The sequence below is a fragment of the Salminus brasiliensis genome, chromosome 22 (assembly GCF_030463535.1).
Source record: "Salminus brasiliensis chromosome 22, fSalBra1.hap2, whole genome shotgun sequence".
NCBI lineage: Eukaryota > Metazoa > Chordata > Actinopteri > Characiformes > Bryconidae > Salminus > Salminus brasiliensis.
In genome coordinates, this window is record NC_132899.1 from 2,954,951 (window position 1) to 2,979,113 (window position 24,163).

At 45.1% G+C, this 24,163-nt stretch overlaps 1 protein-coding gene across 1 annotated transcript; it reads left to right on the forward strand.

Annotated features, from left to right (window-relative positions):
* The first annotated feature begins 594 nt into the window (after positions 1 to 594).
* LOC140543850 (neuropeptide FF receptor 1) lies at positions 595 to 23,963 on the forward strand. The gene is made up of 4 exons (XM_072667115.1): positions 595 to 676; positions 17,878 to 18,207; positions 20,626 to 20,725; positions 22,825 to 23,963. The coding sequence occupies exons 1-4, from the start codon at positions 649 to 651 to the stop codon at positions 23,642 to 23,644; spliced, it is 1,278 nt and encodes a 425-aa protein (XP_072523216.1). The 5' UTR covers positions 595 to 648; the 3' UTR covers positions 23,645 to 23,963.
* Positions 23,964 to 24,163: the final 200 nt, after the last annotated feature.

A 24,163-nucleotide genomic window follows, 5' to 3' on the forward strand; every position in this document is an offset into this window, starting at 1 on the left:
TCTCTCTCCCCCGACTATCTCTCCTGTCTCTCTCTCTCTCCCCCGACTATCTCTCCTCTTTCTCTATCTCTCTCTCTCTCCCTGACTATTTCTCCTCTTTCTCTATCTCTCTCTCTCTCCGACTATCTCTCCTCTTTCTCTACCTCTCTCTCTCTCCCCGACTATCTCTCCTCTTTCTCTACCTCTCTCTCTCTCCCCGACTATCTCTCCTCTTTCTCTACCTCTCTCTCTCTCCCCGACTATCTCTCCTCTTTCTCTACCTCTCTCTCTCTCCCCGACTATCTCTCCTCTTTTTCTGGCTATCTCTCCATTTCCATCGAACCCGCCCCCCCCTCTATTTTTCTAGCTCTTGCTCTCCTCTGTTTCTGTATCTCTCCCTCTCTCTCTCCCTCTCTCTCTCTCTCTCTGTAGTTACCTCTCTCCCTCCTGACTTTTCCTTTCCAGTCTCTCTCACACTCCACACCAAGCTCTCTCTCCCTCTCTCTCTCTCTCTGAAGTTTGACGGAGTGAGACGCTCACTCTCAGCCTCCTGCAGGATCAGGCGTGCGCTGCAGTGTGTGTGTGTGTGTGTGTGTGTGTGTGTGTGACAGAGAGGGAGCGCTGGCTGCTCGTACGGCTGCAGGGAAGCGGAGGAGCAGCTGCTCAGAGATGGGAGCGGATCACAGCGGAGATGAAGGTAGGAGAGCAGTCCACACTGAGGGTGAGGGAGTGGGTTTGAGGTGGTCTGAGGATGAAGGTGAAGATGAGGGGTTTCACACAGAGCTGCAGACGTACAGACGGAGCCCCCTCACAGCTACTGGACCTGCAGAGCCCACGTTCAGCCCGGGGTCAACTCGGTCTACTGCGCTGTCAGTGTGTGCAACCTTACGGGTTCTCTGGGTTCCACTGGGCATCTTCATCATCATCATCATCATCATCATCACTGTCACTCTGGCATCCCACCCTGCAAAGTCTCGGTTGACGGTGGTGAGTTCCATCAGGGGTTTTCAGGTGAAGAGTGAAGAGCATGGGCTTATATACACTACATGGACAAAAGTATTCGGACACCACCACCATCATTTCACTACCATTTCCTCTGAAATCAGGAGTCTTATACAGAGCTGATCCTGCTTCTGTTGGAGTAACTGTCTCTACTGTCCAGAGGCTTTCTACTAGATTTTGGAAGTGAATTGCTGTGAGGATTTGATTGCATTCACCAGTAAGACTGTTAGTGAGGTCAGGATGTTGGATGATTGATCACCACCCCACTTCATCATCCCCAAATCCCCAACTCATCCCAAAGGAATACTGGTCCCAAAGGAGCTCCACCACCATCCATCATTCCAGAGAGCGCAGTTCTTCCACTGCTCCACAGCTCCTCAATGCTGGGGGGCTTTATACCCCTCTAGCCCAATAGAGCCCCTCTAGTCCTATTCTATTGGCAGTACTTCTCTCCAAGGACTAGACAAGATGTGTGTGTGTGTGTGTGTGTGTGTGTGTGTGCATTTGCACATCTGTGTTAGCAATGGGTGCAACTTAAAGTAACTGAATGTGTTCGTTAGAAGGGGTGTCCATAAATATTTGGACGATCTGAACTTTTATATGGTTCTTTACCCATTCTGCAGCTTTGTATTTCATCATCATCAATCATCATCATCATCATCATCATCATCATCATTGCTGTTGCTCTGACAGTGAAAGGAAAGATGAATGATGGAGCCTCCAGTGATGAATACTTGATCAGATCAGGGCAGCTCCCATGTTTCTTCCTCTCAGCTTCCTGGCTGTGTGTGAAATCAGCTGGATCTCCGTCACTTCACACAGAATCTGATCTGCTGTAAAGATCCCAGCGCTGAGACAAGCTGATTCCTTTCTCCGCAGTTTAAGTGGGTTTGGACAGACCACCCCCCCCCCCCCCCCCCCAACTTACACTAAATGTAGTTAGAGAACAAGCAATGGAATTAGTGCCCAACCAATCAGCATGGTGCATGTCACACAGTCTTTTTCTTTATGCCCTTTTAAAGCAGCCGTAAATACGAGACAGGTGCATAAACATGTAATGTATTATCAGCTTATTATTATTATTATTATTATTGTAGTAGTAATCTCCTTATTCCATTTATTTAATTTCAGCTGTTGTTTCAGCTGTAACATATAGTAATAATAATAATACATTTTAATTCAACTTTCTTATATGTAAGATTATAATATCTGTTATTGTTTATTATTTTACTTCAACAACAACAGTAATATATTTTTTTAAAAGAAGGTAAACATGCTATGATAATAGCTCTGCTATGATAATAATAATAATAATAATAATAATAATAAATAGTAATAATCATTACAACAACACCAATAATAACAATAATAATAATACATTATTGTCTCAAATTGTTATTATTAGTAATATTACAATAACAACAGCAATAATATTATTAATAATCATTATGACAACAACAACAATAATAATAATATTATTAATAATAACAGCTATTTTTATTATAGTAGGAATAAAAATAATACTACTGAGGAACTTAAAAGGTAGAAAGTAGCCAATCACTACTGACTACTGACATCAGCTGCTATGTAATAGCGGGAAAAAAACAGACTCAGCAGAATTGAATTTTCAACCTCTAAACAGGTTTGATATTATTATTATTATTATTATTATTATTATATCAGTAATAACAGAAGTATGAGTTTACTCCCATCCTTAAAGCATCATGCAAGAATTGGCGTTTCTCGCTCTTGGGCTCCCCCTACTGCTGGGAAGTGGAATTAACGTTTTGATCCTCGACTGCAGGACAAGTGAAGGTGTAGAAGCATGTGGACTGAGGCGGTAGAGTAACACTGCAGGATTGTACCTCAGTCTGACTCGGGTTACGCAGCGCTACACAGTCCATACCGGAGTTCTGCGCCCGGAGTCGCAGCGCTAGAGACGCTATTCTCCTTATTATCACAGTCATATAATAACTTTATTAACGCCTCAGTGATATTATTATAATTATTGGTGTTTGTTGTCATCGTAAGCATAAACACTAGTGCTGTAACCTCGTAGGTCCAGTGTAAAGCTAGAGAACGCTCGGCTAACCGAGCACTTTTGGGCTAAGTGGAGGGAGGGAAGTGGGAGGGGGGTTTATTGGATTGTTGCACCAATCAGGTTTCTTGTGTCAGTGGTTGAATCAGCCATTAAAACAGATCAGATTCAGTCTGATTGAGATGCAGCTGATTTGACACCCCCAGCCTCCAAGACTCCAATTAGCTTCGACTGAAACGGCATAAAATAGGCTGAGGAGATCAATACAGCGCGGCTGATGAAGCTGCCCTGATTTGATCAAATATTCAACATTTGATTCATCATTCAGCGCTTAGACATCGGCCTGATCTCACAACAGCCACGTGACTTCCAGCATCCGTCAGTCATTCCTGGCCTGAGTCTGAATCCTCACTCTACCTCACTCTTCCAGGCTCCGCGGGGGAAGGACAGGAAGTTCATGCTCGGAGCATTTCTATTGGTTCTTTCATTCAGATGTTGAAACAATGTAAATAGCTACTACCCTCCTGAGCTCCATATCATGGGGAAGGGTGTTGTTGGCATGCTGCGATCCAGTGGGATCTGGAGTTGCTACTACAGTAAAACTGTCTTATTGCTGAGAGGCGTGGTTTAGAATAGTGGGATCATGTGCCTACAACATCTGCACTGTACTGTATATCTACATTATATGGACAAAGGTATTGGGACACAGGTCCTAATCATTACATTCAGGTGTTTGATTCAGTCAGAAGAATCTTACCTGCCTGACCTGGCTGCTCTGTAAAGTTTGGTGGAGGAGGGATCATGCTGTGGGGTGGTTTTTCAGGGGTTGGCTTGTAGGCCCTTTAGTTCCAGGGAGGGGAATTCTTGGACATTTCCGTTTTAGCATATTCATGCACAAAGCAAGGTCCATAAAGGCATGGTTGGGTGGTTTGGCATGGAAGACCCTTCCGGGCCTGCATAGAGCCCGGACCTCAACCTCAGTGAACAACTTTGGGATGAACTGGAACGACGATTGCGAGCCAGGCTCTCTCGTCCAATATCGGCGTCTGAGCTCAAAAATGCTCTTCTGGATGAACAAGGGCACCTTATGAGGGTGGATGCTAAGAGGGGCCTATGACTGACAGGGGCCCTAAAAATGTAAAATATTAGCATTTTGGCAGACGTTTTAGAGTTGTGGGGTCCAGTTTAATACATATTTGTGGGTCCCCAAAGTCCCTGGCCGTACCCCTATTGAACAAATGACGCACTCCACAAAACTGTAGAAGGCCTTCCCAGAAGAGTGGAAGCTGTTAGAGCTACAAATGGGGGCCCAGCTTCATATTAATGCCTATGGCTTTAGAATGGGATGTCGTATAAGGTGTCCTAATACTTTTGTCCAAATATACACATAAAAAACACCTCCAATAACACCGCAAATTGCATTATTACAGCAATAAGGCATAAAATTAGGCATGCAAGAAGGGAGGTGATATCTAGTGTATGCCATTCGTAGGAAATATAGAGGAGAGGAGGCTTCAGATTACAGCTTTTACCCAAGCTGTGGAGCACAACCACTTCAAATATGTGGATGAAACCAGGCCTTTGTAGAGTTTCTATTGAAAGCCTATTGAAAACCTACGCATGTGAAACCAGCATTCATTCAGACTGGACCGTGCAGTTAGTGGCCAGCAGAAGCAGAGCAGATGTGGTTCTCTGTTGCATGCCTCAGGCTTTCTATCATGGAAAATTCGAGAGGCGCTCAGATGCGAGCAGATCCCACATCATCCCTCATACATTAATGCCACAACTGGTGTATTTATGCAGAGCGACTGTGTCCCAGTCCCAGTGCTTCTTCCTATAGGTTCAGTTCTGTTTGCTGGCTAATTATCACCCACTTGTTTTTGTCCTGGGTCTCTTTTTGGACTCACATCAAAGCAGAAATGCTAGCCGAGCTGGTTCTGCCTTTCTAATGAAGGCGCTCTAATGGAACAGGGGTTCAGAAAGTGCAAAGAGGAATTTCAAGGCCTGCGCTGAATTGCGCCAATATGCTTTTAGACCTTACACCTGCCACCGGGAATGAAGACTTTCCGAGGTCTAGGAAAATACCACAGAATTTGTTTTGTACTAAAATTATTAATAATAATAATAGACATGTTTCTGCCACTCTGTATCAGAGCATATTTTTGCATATTTTTGCTGCTTCAGTTAAAAACAGGCATCATTATTGTTATGGAACCATTTTCCAATCTCTGAAGAAGCAAGGGTGGAACTGTGATATGGACCCTTAAATGGAGAAGTTACCATGTGAAGAAACCTGTGAATTACTGGGTACTCGGCACTGGGTACTCGGCACTGGGTACTCGGCACTGGGTACTCGGCACTAGACTGGACAAGGAACACGTTCACATCCAGCAGAGGGCGACACTTCCAGAAACCACAGTGGTTCCCAGGCAATAGTGCATTACACACGCAAACTGGCCACTTTATTAGAAACCCCTAACTTGCACGTCCACTCACTGACCACTTTACTAGAAACACCAAGCTTGTGCTTCCACCTACTGGCCAGTTATCAGAAAACCCTACCTTGTGCTTCCAATCGCTGGCCACTTTATTAGAAACCCCTACCATGTGCTTCCACTTACAGGCCAGTTTATTAGAAACACCTACCTTGTGCTTCCAATTGCTGGCCACTTTATTAGAAACCCCTACCTTGTGCTTCCACTCACTGGCCACTTTATTAGAAACCCCTACCTTGTGCTTCCAATTGCTGGCCACTTTATTAGAAACCCCTACCTTGTGCTTCCAATTGCTGGCCACTTTATTAGAAACCCCTACCTTGTGCTTCCAATTGCTGGCCACTTTATTAGAAACCTCTACCATGTGCTTCCACCTACTGGCAACTATATTAGAAACCCATGCACTGGACTACCAAGCGAGGCTATTGGCTGGCTAGTGTACTATATTACAGCTGCTGTTTACACTGCAAAATCATTTAAATTATTATATCTATACTCTCAGTATGGGAGTGTAGACAAATATTAAAAATGCTAAAATATTACTTACAGCTCTTTTCATGTGTTCCCTCTCCCAGACTCCCAGGTGTGCAGATCTGTGGTATTCGCTAGTGATGCGTTGAGAATTACACGACTCAGGGCCCCTAAGAAATGGTTTAACCTCTTAAATGGTCAGTGGTCCATCGGCAGGCCGAAGGTGTTATTACACACTTGTATTACTAAAAAATAGCCCCACCAGTTTATACAGAGGTCCCTGAACTTACTGAGTAACATGCCTTATTCCAACCCACTAGGAACACTGAAAGAAAGAGACTCTATATACACAGACACTGACAAGGTAGGGAAGATAACGAGGGGGCAGGGCCATAAAGGAGGCACAGGTGAGAACACTAAAGACTAGGCGGGGCTGGGGCTAAAGAGAAACACAGGCAGAGACCAGGGAAGAACGAAGCAGGGCCAGTGTTACAGAAGCCTCTCCAAACATGCTACTTCCAGGGGGCAAAAAACCAAGCCCTCAGGAGCAGGTGAAGGAGAAGAACAGGACAAACCAAACCAGCAGACTAGACAAGGGACAGAACTGGCAACTAGACCAAAGACTGGACTGAAGGAAGTCAGAAGAGAAAACAAAGAGGGAGACTGGTCAAGAGACTGGTCAAGTGACTGATTGGGGAGACCAACAGGGGAGCAGACAGGAGCAGAATCAGTCCACGGTACGGTCTGACAGGCCAGACTTGGCACAGTTCTGAAAGCCGACCTAGGAGCAAACAACCTGGTGGCCGGCACAGGAGCAGAGGCGGTGGGCACTGCTGGCACAGGAGCAGAGGCGGTGGGCACTGCTGGCACAGGAGCAGAGGCAGTGGGCGTCACTGGCACAGGAGCAGAGGCAGTGGGCGTCGCTGGCACAGGAGCAGAGGCAGTGGGCGTCGCTGGCACAGAAACAGGGGTCGAGAACTGCTGAGTGAAGACACTGCTGGGGAAAATGCTGTTTGGGGAAAGCACAGCTCAGAAAAGTGTCAGTTGGGACAGCGCAGCTCCTGAAAATGTCAGTTGGGAAAGTACAGCCGGGGAAAGCGTCAGTTGGGAAAGCACCAGTTGGCAAAGCGCCAGTTGGGACAGCGCAGCTCGGGACAGTGCAGTTTGGGACAGTGCAAGTTGGGACAGCGCAACCCAGGACAGCATAAGTTGGGACAGCGCAGCTTGGGAAAGCGCCAGTCGGGAAAGCAATATTCGGGTAAGCGAAAAAGTGCCAGTTGGGACAGCACAGCTCGGAAAAGTGCCAGTTGGGACACTGTAGCTCCTGAAAGCGTCAGTTGGGACAGCACAGCTCGGGCCAGCGTCAGTTGGGAAAGCACAGCTTGGAAAAGTGCCAGTTGGGACAGCGTCAGTTGGGTAAGAGTCAGATGGGACAGCAGCAGTTGGGAAAGTGAAGACACTGCTGGGGAAAATGCTGTTTGGGGAAAGCACAGCTCAGAAAAGTGTCAGTTGGGACAGCGCAGCTCCTGAAAATGTCAGTTGGGAAAGTACAGCCGGGGAAAGCGTCAGTTGGGAAAGCACCAGTTGGCAAAGCGCCAGTTGGGACAGCGCAGCTCGGGACAGTGCAGTTTGGGACAGTGCAAGTTGGGACAGCGCAACCCAGGACAGCATAAGTTGGGACAGCGCAGCTTGGGAAAGCGCCAGTCGGGAAAGCGATATTCGGGTAAGCGAAAAAGTGCCAGTTGGGACAGCGCAGCTCCTGAAAGTGTCATTTGGGACAGCGCAGCTCCTGAAAGCCTCAGTTGGGACAGCGCAGCTCGGGACAGCGTCAGTTGGGACAGCGCAGCTCAGAAAAGTGCTAGTTGGGACAGCGCAGCTCCTGAAAGCGTCATTTGGGACAGCGCAGCTCCTGAAAGCGTCATTTGGGACAGCGCAGCTCCTGAAAGCATCAATTGGGACAGCGCAGCTCCTGAAAGCATCAATTGGGACAGCGCAGCTCCTGAAAGCGTCAGTTGGGACAGCGCAGCTCGGGACAGCGTCAGTTGGGACAGCACAGCTCAGAAAAGTGCCAGTTGGGACAGCGCAGCTCCTGAAAGCCTCAGTTGGGACATCGCAGCTCGGGACAGCGTCATTTGGGACAGCGCAGCTAGGGACAGCGTCAGTTGGGACAGCACAGCTCAGAAAAGTGCCAGTTGGGACAGCGCAGCTCGGGACAGCGTCAGTTGGGACAGCGCAGCTCAGAAAAGTGCTAGTTGGGACAGCGCAGCTCCTGAAAGCGTCATTTGGGACAGCGCAGCTCCTGAAAGCGTCATTTGGGACAGCGCAGCTCCTGAAAGCATCAATTGGGACAGCGCAGCTCCTGAAAGCGTCAGTTGGGACAGCGCAGCTCCTGAAAGCCTCAGTTGGGACAGCGCAGCTCGGGACAGCGTCATTTGGGACAGCGCAGCTAGGGACAGCGTCAGTTGGGACAGCACAGCTCAGAAAAGTGCCAGTTGGGACAGCGCAGCTCCTGAAAGCGTCATTTGGGACAGCGCAGCTCCTGAAAGCGTCATTTGGGACAGCGCAGCTCCTGAAAGCATCAATTGGGACAGCGCAGCTCCTGAAAGCCTCAGTTGGGACAGCGCAGCTCCTGAAAGCGTCATTTGGGACAGCGCAGCTCCTGAAAGCGTCAATTGAGAAAGTGCTAGTTGGGAAGGCACAGCTTGGGAAACGCATCTGGGGAAAGTGGCAGTTGGCAAAACGCAACTTGGCGAAAACGAAGAGTAAAGTGGCACTCGGGAAAACATCACAGAATGTGCCAAAAGGAAAGTGCCACAGGGGAAAGCACTGGTCAGGGAAAGAGCAAAAGTGTCACTGGGTAAAGTGCTACAGTGCCCGTCTCTGTTTTGGTTCTGACCTCATCTACTGAACATTAGCTATGTGACCGTATTTACGACACTCCCCCCTTGCTGAGAGTGGGAGTGCTGGTTATTTTGGGAATAGTGAAGAGTTCTCTCTTTATCTCTCTGTGTCAGGAGCGGAACCCTAATTAATGTAAACGTGACTGTAAGTGTGTGTGTGTGTGTGTGTGTGTGTGTGTGTGTGTGTGTGTGTGTGTTTGAGAGACACTGCGTAGGCCCTCGTTTTTTTCCACGCCACTGTTCCGAGCTGGCGGATACGCGCCGTTTCTGTAGCTAGGATACAGCAGGCCTTCAACACACAGGCAAGAAGTCAAGCCAGAACTGATGCTCTTCACAGACCTCACATCTCTTCTTCTGCACGAGTGGAGACACACATCTGCAGCTAATTACAGAACTGAGCATGAGCTTCTACACACAGCGGCTTCGGACAGAACTTCACCAACCTCGTCAACGGAAACCTCAGTGACCACTACAGTCCAAACGCCTACACCAGAGAAGACAGACAGGGGAGAGCAGAGAAGTTGGGCTACAACAGCACATACACTGTGTGGACAAAAGTATTGGGACACCTGTTCATTCATTGTTTCTTGTGAAATCAAAGCTATTTAAAAGTTTATCCTTGAGTCCTTTGTTGGAGTCTGATATTAGAAATTCTTCAGATTTCCTATGAAATCATACCTTTACTCATGTGGGCGAATTGTTCAGGTGCTGGAAACGGGTTTACCCGAGTCTGAGCTTCACAAAAGCAGTGGAATGTCTGAATAACAGTTTATAAATAAGACGAGTCTCTGAGTGTCCGTCTGTCAGTTTCACACAACTGTAGACGGATGCAGGAATCCAGCACAGATGAGAGGCAGATGATAGACACTTAAATCCACCAGTTAGACACGGCCAGAGCAGAGCTGAGTATCACGACCTTTCTGCATAGCCTCGTAACTCCAGATGTAAGTCACCTAGGACCTGGCAGTGAGATGCAATGGCAATGAGATGCAATGGCAATGAGATGCAATGGCAATGGCGAAAACTACAAATTCAGGAAACGTCTGAATCGTATTTCTACTCTGGATAATCACAAAGATATTAACAGAATCATCGAGAAACATAGTTTTTTATGTGCTGTGCCTGTAAAGTGCCTTTATTTAACATAAACTCCTTGGAGCCACCAGTGGTCGTGAAAGCACAGCTTGGGAAAGCGCAGCCAGGGACGTGCCAGTCGGGAAAGCGTCAGTCAAAACGCGCCAGTTCGGAAAGCGCAGTGGGGAAAGCGCCAGTTGGGAAAGCGCCAGTTAGGAAAGCGCCAGTTAGGAAAGCGCCAGTTGGGAAAGCGCCAGTTGGGAAAGCGCCAGTTAGGAAAGCGCCAGTTGGGAAGCGCCAGTTGGGAAAGCGCCAGTTGCGTAAGCGCCAGTTGGGAAAACGTCAGTTGGGTAAGCGCCAGTAAGGAAAGCGCCAGTTGGGAAAGCGCCAGTTGGGAAAACGTCAGTTGGGTAAGCGCCAGTTGAGAAAGCGTCAGTTGGGTAAGCGTCAGTTGGGAGAGCGCCAGTTGGCAGAGCGCCAGTTGGGAGAGCGCCAGTTGGGTAAGCGCCAGTTGGGTAAGCGCCAGTTGGGAAAGCACCAGTTGAGAAAGCGTCAGTTGGGAAAGCGCAGCTCGGGAAATCGCAGCCAGAAATGTGCCAGTTGGGAAAGCGTCAGTTGGGAAAGCCCCAGTTGGGTAAGCGCCAGTTGGGTAAGCGCCAGTTGGGTAAGCGTCAGTTGGGAGAGCGCCAGTTGGGAGAGCGCCAGTTGCGTAAGCACCAGTTGGGTAAGCGCCAGTTGGGTAAGCGCCAGTTGGGAAAGCGTCAGTTGAGAAAGCGTCAGTTGGGAAAGCGCAGCTCGGGAAATCGCAGCCAGGAATGTGCCAGTTGGGAGAGCGTCAGTTGGGAAAGCGTCAGTTGGGTAAGTGTCAGTTGGGAGAGCGTCAGTTGGGAAAGCGTCAGTTGGGTAAGTGTCAGTTGGGAGAGCGTCAGTTGGGAAAGCGTCAGTTGGGTAAGTGTCAGTTGGGAGAGCGTCAGTTGGGTAAGTGTCAGTTGGGAGAGCGTCAGTTGGGAGAGCGTCAGTTGGGAAAGCGTCAGTTGGGTAAGTGTCAGTTGGGAAAGCGTCAGTTGGGAAAGCGTCAGTTGGGTAAGTGTCAGTTGGGAGAGTGTCAGTTGGGAAAGCGTCAGTTGGGTAAGTGTCAGTTGGGAGAGTGTCAGTTGGGAAAGCGTCAGTTGGGTAAGCTCAGGTTGGGTAAGTGTCAGTTAGGAAAGCGTCAATTGGGAAAGCGTCAGTTGGGTAAGCTCAGGTTGGGTAAGTGTCAGTTGGGAAAGCGTCAGTTGGGTAAGCTCAGGTTGGGTAAGTGTCAGTTGGGAAAGCGTCAGTTGGGTAAGCTCAGGTTGGGAAAGCGTCAGTTGGGAAAGCACAGCTCGAATTCCAGAGTTTGCTGGCTAAATCTTGCAACTCCAGGACCAGATTTGGGAATGCCGACCTTCCAGAGTGAGAAATCCTTCTCATTTGAATTAAACACATTTAGAAACGCTTGGTGTCTCCAAACTTTTGATGGACAGCGTCTGTGTGGGGAACAGCTCTAACAGGCAGCGCGTGACAGCAGGGATCAAAACACCCACTGTTCCCGTCTACTGTCGCCTCTGGAGGAAGAAAACAAAGAGTCACGGCAGAAAACTCCCACAGCCGCTTCGCTCCGACGCCGAGGGGAAAACAACCAGCTCTACGCCTGGATGCAGGAGTCTGCGGCTCGACTGTTTAATCCGAGCCTCACTGAGACTCACGCTCTCTTTATAATGCTTCCTTTGTGCTTCTACTCGCTGGCCACTTTATTAGAAACACTAACCTTGTGTTTCCACTCACTGGCCACTTTATTGGAAACAACTACTTTGGGCTACTGTTTCACAGCAGTAGGATATTATTAGAAAGGCCACATACTTATGATTTTAATTAATCGGATTGGCCGCGTGTGTCACGGGTTCACGCACCGAGTGCACTTGACCTTGTCTCGGCATGCGTGTTCAGTCCTGGCCTTGTGGTGTTCGTCAGTAAAAGCATGCGGTACAGGGAGCACTTAAGCCTCAATCTGTTACTTGCAGTCATTAAGGTTTCATGATTGTAATAAAAGGAGGGATGAGTCATTTACTCAAGGCAAAGCAGAGCAGGAGAGCCTGCCTGCTGATCATAGTTAATGTGCTTCACAGTCTGAAAATGACATAAGCCACCTTTAAATGAGAAATAAATAAAATAAAAATTATAAAACTAATGTAAAATTGAATGAACTGCAGGTATGCTTTGATAATCATCATACATTAAACTGAATACTAGAAGTAATTCTGCCACCTCTAATTATTTAGTATATACCAGGACTTATTCGATATGTACTACAAATTATTAATATTCTGGAACCGTTATGAATTATGCATTATTATTTATTTCCAATGACATTTTCAGTGTATGCTATGGAACATGTAGTATCTGCTATGAATTAAGCTGTAATGACTATTAATAAGTCAGTACCCAGTATGAATTATTCAGTATCTACTACAAACTGTTCTGTTACCACTACAAATGATCTTTTATGAAATATTTTACACCTACTATGAATTAATCAGCAGCCACTAAGCGTTGTTTAGAATCCATTATGAACTGTTCAGTATATATGACTTTTTTTTTCGGTATCTACTACAAATGTCAGAATCCGCTATGAATTACTCAGCATAATATAAATATCCACTGTGAATTGATCAGTGTCTGTAATGAATTATGCATTATCAAATTATATTAACTATTTTAAATTATTCAGTTTCCACTATGAATTGTTTAGTATCTACTCCAAAGCATTCAGTATCTACTTGAATTATTTGGCGTCCACTATGAATTGCTCCGTATCTACAATGAAGCATTCAGTATCTTCTAGGATTTATTTGGCATCTATTAGTAATTGTTCTGTATTCACTATGAATTATTCAGTTTTTGCTGTGAATTATTCATTTTCCACTATGAATTGTTCAGTATCTACCATGAATTATTTGACATCAACTATTAATTACTCCATTTCCGCTATGAATTTTTCCAGAAACAGCTACTTTGTGCTTCACTCACTGGCCACTTTATTGGAAACAGCTACCCTCGGTTTTTACTCACTGGCAACTTTATTAGATACACCAACTTCTGGCCACTTTAGTAGAAACAGCTACAATAGGCCTTTTTTTCATTGGCCACTTTATTAGAAACACCAATTTCAGGCCACTTTATGAGTAATGCCTACCATAGGCTTTCACTCACTGGCCACTTTATTAGAAACAGCTACCTTAGGCTTTTACTCACTGGTCACTTTATTAGAAACAGCTACCTTAGGCTTTTACTCACTGGTCACTTTATTAGAAACAGCTACCTTAGGCTTTTACTCACTGGTCACTTTATTAGAAACAGCTACCTTAGGCTTTTACTCACTGGTCACTTTATTAGAAACAGCTACCTTAGGCTTTTACTCACTGGTCACTTTATTAGAAACAGCTACCTTAGGCTTTTATTCACTGGCCACTTTATTAGGAATCTGATTGAGTGTTGAATGGTTTATAAATATAGAACTTTTATTATCATATACACTCATGTTTCACAGCAAAAGGTTTTAAAAATACATTTTTCAGTATCTACTCTGAAGCATTCAGTATGTTCTATGACATGTGACATCTATTATACATTTTTGAGTTTCTACTATGAATTGTTCAAAACCTACTGTGAAGCATTCTGTATCCACTATACATTAATTTACATCTACTATTAATCATTCTGTTTCCACTGTGAATTATTCAGAATCCACTATGAATTGTTTAGTATCTACTCTGAAGCATTCAGTATCTACTTTAATTATTTGGCATCAGTAATGAATTGTTCAGTATCTACAATGAAGCATTCAGTATCTTCTAGGATTTATTTGGCATCTATTAGTAATTGTTCTGTATTCACTATGAATTATTCATTTTCCACTATGAATTGTTCAGTATCTACCATGAATTATTTGACATCAACTATTAATTACTCCATTTCCGCTATGAATTGTTTAGTATCTACTCTAAAGCATTCAGTATGTACTCCAAATTATTAGATTTCCACTATGAATTGTTTAGTTTCTACAATGAAGCATTCAGTATGTTCTATGACATGTGACATCTATTATAAATGTTTGAGTTTCTACTATGAATTGTTCAAAACCTACTGTGAAGCATTCTGTATCCACTATACATTAATTTACATCTACTATTAATTATTCTGTTTCCACTGTGAATTATTCAGAATCCGCTATGAACTGTTTAGTATCTACTCTGAAGCATTCAGTATCTACTATTAATTATTCTGTGTCCAGTTTCCACTATGAATTTTTCAGTATCTGCTCTGAAGCCTTCTGAAGCCATTTTTTTTACTATCCACAGCGAATTGTTCAAAACCTACTGTGAAGCATTCCCTATCTACTATACATTATCTGCCATATACTATTAATTATTCAGTTTCCACTGTGAATTATTCTGTATGTACAAATTGCCAAATTGCTCATCTTTGAATAATAAATACCCGTCAGTGAAATGGCTAATTGAGCAGGTACAGATGCTCTGGGCCTCTGAACGCAGTGCTGTGTGGTTTGGGTGAAGGCAGTATCACTGCATAGTTAAATGGATTTCACCATGTATATTTTATTACAAATGATTTACCTTCAACATCACATTCCAGTGGAGGAGCCCCGGCCTGGCTTATGCTGCTCCTCTGTGTTCCGACCCAATTTAATCCCGGACTGTGACCCACACCGGGCCGGGGAAGCAAGTAGCAGTGAATTCACACGAGCCCGAAACGTCCAGCTGTTTAGAGAAGGTCAGCGAGTGCACCTTTAGCTCTGTTTTCATGACGGTTCTCAGAGGTTCACTGACCTTTGACGCCGCTCCGGTGATGAGTGGGAGTAGAGTGAGGTTCCTTCACAGAAGAAAATGTTAATGTTTTTATACGAATTTTAACCTCCTGTGAAGCATAAAAGCAGTCTTTATCCTCCTTTCCTCCACCTCTGATCTCAGACAGCTTCCTGTTTTTCTCCTGACGGCTGCCTAAATCTGAAGGTACATTAGTTTAGGGGTGGGCTGGAGGAGTCAGTGAAAAATACGTCTCCAAAAACATCTTAAACGAGAAAAGCATCAGCTCGTATTCCCACTGCTAATTAGGAAACGAACCCAAACTACAAACACATAATTAGCCCTTTAAAGCCAAGTGGATCATATTTGATACATATTTCAATTATGCTGAGTCTGCTGCATCTTGTGTGTTTTTAATAATTATTAAATTATACATTAACAATAGCAATTTATAATGTTTATATTTATAATAAAGGAGTGCATAATAATAGATCACAGTATAATTATAAATAATGAATTACATAAAAAAGAAAATTAATTAGATACATTTTTGCTGCTCACTGGTGCATTTTCTTCACACTGCATGCAACAGAAAAATACATACAGATTTGTACATTTGAAATTGAGTCAAATTTTCAAAGTCGACTCAGGATATAAGAGGTTAAATAATTGTGTGTTTTATATATTTTGGTTTGTTTAAAAAAATCTACTGTGATTATGAAATTATACATACAAAAGAAAACATTAATGCAAAGTACAATGACATTTTATTTTCAAATAATTGGTCAGAGGACATTTTTAAAAACTACAATTAGTTGATGGTTCGAGGTTAATGTTTGAACAGATACAAATACACTCACCAATAGAAGGCACTCTAGTAAATGTTTTACACATTAGCTACCAGTATTTGATCGGTAGTATTTAATTGGTAACCTCTACTGTACTACAGACAAGACTTCCAGGTCTACTGACCCTTGATTCTGCTGATCTGTATCCTGTGGTCCTGTGGTCCAGTAATTAGACTGGCAGAGCTGACTAGGCAATGGATCCACATGAGTACCAGATCAGCAGAATCTAGGAGAGCACTGCCTCACTGAGCTCCACAGTAAAACAATATTTCTATACAAACTGACCTCAACACACAATTTCACACACATCTGCTAGAATTCACACTCATACGTCACTGCCCAGGAGAGTTCCCTACTCCATGTAGCCCATCCAGACCACTCACTACCCTCAGAGCAGCAGATCTCTTCTGGGGGAGCCAATAAATACATAAATCTAATCATTTAAAATATAAATGAACCTTTTTAACCCAAATTAACTTTATTGAGCTATTGAATAATAATCCAGCTCAAGCTCTAAGCTGATCATTCATACATAAATCTATTAATGTACAATCTAAATGAACTTTAATGAATGATCATTAAAACATCCCCTTGTCACTTTCCAGCAGAGCCCCCTGCTCCATGTAGCCCATCCAGATCACTCGCCGCCCTCAGAGCAGCAGATCTCTTCTGGGGCTCCAATAAAAACATAAATCCAAATGAACTTGAAAGACATTTTTCTTCCACAATGCCTTTGATACCGCACCATGTTTGAGACACTCCCGTCTAAATAGTGTATTAGTATATGAGAGGGGGAAAACTTGGGAAAACTTCAAGATGGATGGTGACCATGGTGGCCATTTTGAAGTCGGCCATTTTGGATCCAACTTTAGTTTTTTCAATGGGAAGAGGGTCATGTGACACATCAAACTTATTGAGAATTTCACAAGAAAAACAATGGTGTGCTTTTTAATGTAACTTTATTCTTTAAAGAGTTTTTTACAAGTTTCTGACCACTAATAAAATGTGTTCAAAGCTGCCCATTGTGTTGGATTGTCAATGCAACCCTCTTCTCCCACTCTTCACACACTGATAGCAACACCGCAGAAGAAATGCTAGCACAGGCTTCCAGCATCTGTAGTTTCAGGTGCTGCACATCTCGTATCTTCACAGCATAAACAATTGCCTTCAGATGACCCCAAAGATAAAAGTCTAAGGGGGTCTGATCGGGAGACCTTGGGGGCCATTCAACTGGCTCACGATGACCAATCCACTTTCCAGGAAACTGTTCATCTAGGAATGCTTGGACCTGACACCCATAATGTGGTGCTGCACCATCTTGCTGGAAAGACTCAGGGAACGTGCCAGCTTCAGTGCATAAAGAGGGAAACGCATCATGCTGGCTTCTTTAAGCTAACAGTAGAAACACGCTGTGTTTTGTTATTGTTGAAACCGTAACTGAAGGCTGTAGTATTACCTTTGCTGTCTTCCAGAGCAGATCTGACTCACTCGTTTCTCATATTCTTTGCTTGTTCGTCATTACGACTACTGGCTTCAGGAAGCTCATCCCTGTGCAGTGGAATGAAGACATATTTAAGACATAAAATTTATCAATTGATTGTTATTCCACCCCTACCTGCTTTAACAGCACCACAGAGTTCAGGTCAGGCCAATTTACACTGATATCAGCTTCCCTTAAAGCTGTTTTTGAGCTAATTAAGCTGCAGGACAAGAGGAAACGGAGATACCCTCATGCTGAGAGGTCAACTCAAAAACACTCCAGTTCACATTATTAAACCTAGCGTGGAACCCCTTACACAGCCTATGGACCACCGGCGGCCCCAAAGTGTTAGTACACCTGCGCTCTTAATAATAACGGGGCGAATATCGAATATCGTTAGAATACCATAGAACAACCACTTCTGGCTCTGTGAAGGTTGGTTCTTTAAACCTTCAAAAAGTTCTTGGACCATAAAGCGGTCATACGATGGACTGTTGTCCTGTGTAGGGGTATTCCTGCCTTACCTCCAGTGATTCAAGAGGGGCTGCAGAGCCACCGTGACCCATGACCTTAAACAGCCTATGGACTGCTGGTGGCCTACAAACTTCTAGCACCAGAGAATTGCCCCACTAGTTCCTACGGAAGTCCCTGTAGATACTGAGTAATACACCTTAGTGTGATCAAGCCTTTCTGCATTAAGGGGTTAACTCTTAAAGCATCTCTTTTTTTTATTGGTTGATTTACAGAGTTCACCGCCCAGCCCACCAACATGGATCTCACCATCCTGTACACGGGGTGCATCACCGTCAATGACACCGACCTCTTTCTGGACAGCAGCAACTACACCTTTTCCGCGTATTACCAGCACTCTCCACCGGTGGCCACCATCTTCATCCTGGCCTACATCCTCATCTTCTTCCTTTGCATGGTGGGCAACCTGCTGGTGTGCTTCATCGTGCTGAAGAACAAGCAGATGAGGACGGTCACCAACATCTTCATCCTGAACCTGGCCATCAGCGACCTGCTGGTGGGCATCTTCTGCCTGCCCATCACTTTGGCCGACAACCTGGTTACAGGTGAGCGCATAAGGTCAGCGGTCAGCCATGATTGCGATGAATCTTTCCGATGAATTTGGCGGATAAAAATAAAGCAGATTAAGTTAAGAATCAGCACCCTAGCAACACCATAGCAACCACCTGGGCATTGCATAAGCGACGAAATCAATCAACTTACTTGCCCACAGCTGCACATCTGCTTTATGCTGCTGCCCACTCACACACTCTGCTGTAGGTTTGCTCAGATGTGGTTTGTGTTTTAGAGGCGCTTAATTAGCTCTGCAGTTGGCTGAGCTCGGAGCTCGGAGCTTAGCTCGGCTGCAGATTTCCTTAAAAACACAGCCGAATTAAAATAAAATGTTTTATTATAATGTTATTATTAATGTTTAATCTGTTTATTAGAAAGCATGGTGCAGTTCGGGCCTCCCCTGGCCGCGGCCTGTGAGGGTTTTATTCCCAGTCTGGGAAGTCCTTTGTTTGCTAAATCTATCTATGGTGCAACATATCAAGCTTCAAAATACAGAAAAAGTAGAAGTGGAGATACTAGGTTTTTTAAAAGACTTATATAGAAGCTGAAGTATCAACTTACTCTTTTTACTCCAGTAAAAGTGTAAAAGTACTGGTTTCAGAACCACTTCAAGTGGAAAAGTAAAAGTAATGGAAGGAAAACAAAGGCCATTTCTCTAAAAGTCATAATGAGGAGAATGATCTATTAAAATGTTGATGTTAAAAATGTTGGGCTGCACTAGGCTCCTGTTTCAGCTGCAGATCTGCCCATTGAAAATGAAGCATTTCAGTAATATCAGCTCTATTAAAGGAGCGTCTCTGTGCTCTACTGAGCATCAACATGAGCTTCATGGAGGAAAATATGAGGAGTCGTTGTCTAGAAGTTCTGTAAAGCTGCAGAAAGTCAGACTTCAGAGGCGTGTGATCAATAAGCTTTATTGGAATGTAAATGTGGGGCTCAGTCGGGACGTTTCACTGCAGCTCTCTTGAGTCTCTGCCACGGACACAGTCTTCATACTAGACTACAGACGTCTGCTGTGAGCTCGCTGGAGAGTGACGGGACGTGTGCAGGTGTGATGGATCGCTTATAAACCAATAGGGAGTCAGAATGGTGTCTGTTTATACTTCTCATCCAATCACGATCAGACTCACACTTTCCGGATGGAGAGATTTATCTGGAGAGGGTTTTTATTGATGACGAGCCGGAATGAAAACAAAGGGAAATGAAATAGGAGGAACGAGGCTGTTTTTAAAATGTAAGGAGGAGAAAGTTCAGATAATTGGGGGAAAATGTGAGAAGTAGAAGAAAAAAGTCTGAAAAATAAATTAAGATTACTTCAGTAAAGTTTAGAGAACCAGCATCTCTACTTAGTATTTGTACTGTGTCACTTGGCACCTTGGCTGATGATCCAAACTGAGGAGAAATTAGTAAAAACTGGAGTATCCAGGCACCCCCCTCCCGACAGTCAGGTGAGCGTAAGGGCTAACTGGTGTGGAACTTCAGGCTTCTCTGCATGCTTGATCAGAGGACAGATCATTAGAAAGCTGTTCAGGATTAATTAGGTGTTTTTAACTGATCAGCAGCAGGAACAGCGTTCAGCAGCTCGTTGCCAGGGAACGGATTTAGCGAAGCAGCTCCGGTCGTAACTCTGGAACATGAAAGGTCCAAATAACAGGGTTATTAATTAAAGAGCAGAATCACTCTCGGACGGCACAAACGCCAAACTACACCACATTACCGCCCACTCTATTAGACACGCCCCTTCCCTTTCTACTGCCATTTACTCTAATCTCCCTCCAGAACTACACAGCCACATGCAAAAGTCCTGGCACCCCATAAACAAATTCTATGGATTCGTTTTAAGTGACATCTCCTCTACAGAAACCCTTCTGGGCTAGTAGAGGGGTGTATATAAAGCCCCCCAGCATTGAGGAGCTGTGGAGCAGTGGAAGAACTGTGCTCTCTGATCTCATCCTGACCTCATTAATGCTCTTGCCACTGATTACAATCAAATCCTCACAGCAATGCGCCTCCTTTCTTCCTGGACAGTAGAGACTAGTCGTTTCTCAGACAAAAGCTGGATCAGCTCTTTTTAATACCCTTGATTTCAGAATAAACAGAGAATGTGCAGGTGTCCAAATACTTTTGTCTTTTTAGAGAATGTGGAGATCAGAGCTAAAGCTATATTGGGAGGAATATTGACACCAGATAACAAATGAAATAACGCAATAAAGCCATTTGGAAAGCAGTAAAGTAGAAAAGTAAGGTATCTAGTAGCTAACGAAATTATAATTATAGAATTTTTGGGGGAGTGCCCCCACGCCTCTGCCTCAATGATGCCTTCCTTTCAGTCTGTCTAACCCCTGACTCTCTCTCTGTCTCTCTCTCTGTCTCTCTCTCTGTCTCTCTCTCTGTCTCTCTCTCACCCCCAGGCTGGCCCTTCGATGAAGTGACCTGTAAAATGAGTGGTCTCATCCAGGGTGCCTCAGTGTCTGCCTCGGTTTTCACTCTGGTGGCCATCGCAGTGGAAAGGTTAATTGCGCTGCTCTCTCTCAGTGTATCACTGAATAACAAATGTCAGACAGGCCCAGTTCACGTCCTTTGGAGCGGACCTGTGTACAGCAACAAAACAAGCATTGCTCTGACCGCAGAGAAATACTTTCCATTATTTTTGGATTACTGGTCAGTTGAATATAATATTCAATTAATAGAATTGATATTGCTGACCATGCTGGTCCACCAGCCATAGTCTTGCTGGTTTGACCATGCTTGACTATGCTGGGGGTGTGTGATCTTGCTGACCATGCTGGTCCACCAGCTTGGTCAGTCTATTCATACTGGTTGACCAGCATAGACAAGCATGGTCAAACCAGCATGACCATGGTTGGTCAACAAGTGTGGTCTTGCTGGCCATCCTGGTCAACCAGCTTGGTCAGTCTAGGTGGACAAGCATAGCTGGTGGACAAGCATGATGAAACCAGCATGACTATGGTTGGTCGACCAGTGTGATCTTGCTGGCCATACTGGTCCACCAGCATAGACAAGCATGATCAAACCAGCATGACTATGGTTGGTCGACCAGTGTGATCTTGCTGGCCATTCTGGTCCACCAGCCTGGTCAGTCTATTCATACTGGTCGACCAGCATAGACAAGCATGGTCAAACCAGCATGACTATGTGTGATATTGCTGGCCATGCTGGTCCACCAGCTTGGTCAGTTTATTCATACTGGTCCACCAGCATAGACAAGCATGGTCAAACCAGCATGACTATGTGTGATATTGCTGGCCATGCTGGTCAACCAGCTTGGTCTTGCCACTCATGCTTGACTATGCTGGCTGACCAGAATAAACAGATTGACCAAGCTGGTGGACCAGCATGACCAGCATGACCAAAATGACCAAACCAGCTAGCTTACCAGTACAGGGGTATGTTTTCAATTGGATGACCAGTTTTTCAACCACCTTGACCAATCAAAGACCAGCTTAGACCATCTGAAAGCAGCTACCAGCAAAAGCTGGTCTTGAGCTGGATCTTTCAGCAGGGCTTATTGTGGACATGCTGGACACTACGACAGTGGTTCCAAACCCTGGTCCAAGCACACCTGATCTAACGAATCAGCTAACTTAGCAAGCGCTTCCTGAGTTCACCTGCCAGCCCAAATCCGATTCCTGGCAAATCTAGAGTGAATCAGATTGATTTTTAATAGTCTGGATTTTTGTAAATCGCACATTAGGAAGTGGTTTAAAATACGGTTACAGTCGGATTTGTACAGATGTGTCTCAGTCTGAACGCTCTGGCCCCTCAAATCGGATTTTACAGTGTCTTTGGCGTCACTTGCAGCACCAAAAAACAACGACCAGGTCAACTCCAGAGTGACGGAAGTGTGGGGACCAATATAGACTTCACATGCACTTCATAACCTGAAGCTGAAATGCAGAATATCCGATTTGGTCTGACATTCTGCATAGTTTACATTCCCCTTAAATAATCAGACTTTATACCACGGCTTTCGTCGTCTCGCAGGAGCTGTGATTTATATACTACTTGCCTATTTCCCGATACCACCTGTATTTATACATGCGCAAGAGGCAACTCTGAGATCTAAGAACTAAAATCCAACTCTTTTTATCGGATTTCCTAATCAGACTTCTAGACCTTACTTCGATCTAAGAAATCGGATTATGCTGTTTACATGACCACTTGAATAATCATATTATTCCGGCTATGATCAGATTGTTAAGTTAATTATCTAGTGGTCCTAGATGTGATTGGATGTGATTGGATATAATTGGATTTCATGCATCTTTTTGCTTGTATGCATGCGTTAAATGATGTCATCTTGTCATGTCATCAGCATCTGACGGATGCAATGTGCTTTAAGGTTTCCGAGACAGACCACTTACATGTATGAATGTGAACCGTCACAATGGCCGAATCTGACCTAAGCAAATAATCGGAATTGATTAATGAGGCTTGTAATGTGAACGTAGCCCAAGACAGGGGACACCAGGTCATTGAGGCATCCACACTACAAGAGTTCTCATAATCACTGATTTCAGATCAGATTTTGCCATCTGCATTGGACTTAGACCCCTTATGGCCAACATGCTCTCCGTGCTGTATTTCAGGTTTCGCTGCATCGTCTACCCATTCCAGCAAAAACTCACCCTGCGGCAGGCCATCATCACTATTGCCTTCATCTGGGCCTTGGCCATCATCATCATGTGCCCTTCAGCGGTCACCCTGACTGTCTCCCACGATGCATTCCACTTCATGGTGGACCGGGACAACGCTACCTACCCGCTGTACACTTGCTGGGAGGCCTGGCCAGATCAGAGCATGAGGAAGATCTACACCATGGTGCTGTTCTCGCACATCTACCTGGCACCCGTGACCCTAATCGTGATCATGTACACCCGCATCGCCCTCAAACTCTTCAAATCCCCCGCCTCCATCCGAGACGCCCAGGCTGAAGACGAGGGCCGGCGGGTGTACCGCAGGAAGATCCGCGTGGTCAACATGCTCCTGATGGTGGCACTGCTGTTCACTGTGTCCTGGCTGCCCCTGTGGATCATCATCCTGCTGACCGATTATGGTAACATGAGCTCCAGCCAGCTCAACGTTATCGCAGTCTACATCTTCCCTTTCGCCCACTGGCTGGCCTTCTTCAACAGCAGCATCAACCCCATCGTCTACGGCTACTTCAACGAGAACTTCCGCCGAGGCTTCCAAGCGGCGTTTAAGTTCGGACTGTGTCTGGTGGAAATGCCCCCTCAGCCTGCGGCTGCAACCGCGGCTGGAGAGAGTTGTCGCAGAAAGGGAACGTGGAAACGGAACCGGGTGTTCGTGGATGGACAACTGGAGAAAGGGAGCTCTCAGGTAAACGGGAGGAGAGAGTTCTGCAATGGAGAGACACAGAATGAACTGGTGCTGGAGGATCTGGAGTGAGCAAAGTGGTGCTGGAGGATCTGGAGGGACCGGACAAACTTGTGTGGAAGTTCTGGAGTGATTGAATGTGTGCTGGAGGACCAGGACTGAACGAACGTGCTGGAGGTTCTGGATTAAACAAATTGGTGTTAGATGTTCTGGAGTGAAGGAACTTGTGCTGGAGCTTCTGGGGTGAATCAGTTGCTGCAGTGCTGGACGAACAGGATGGAGTAAACAAACGTATGCTGAAGGTTCTGGACTGAATAAACTTGTGTTGGAGATTCTGGAGTAAACACACTTGTGCTAGAGGTTCTAGAATGAATAAATGTTTGCTGGGGGGTCTGGAATAAGCATGTGCTGGAGGATCTAGAGTGAAGGAACTTGTGCTGGAGCTTCTGGGGTGAATCAGTTGGTGCTGGACGAACAGGATGGAGTGAACAAAAGTATGCTGAAGGTTCTGGACTGAAGGAACTTGTGCTGGAGGTTCTGGGGTGAATTAACTTATGTCGGAGGTCAGGTACTGACTAAAATATCTAGAGG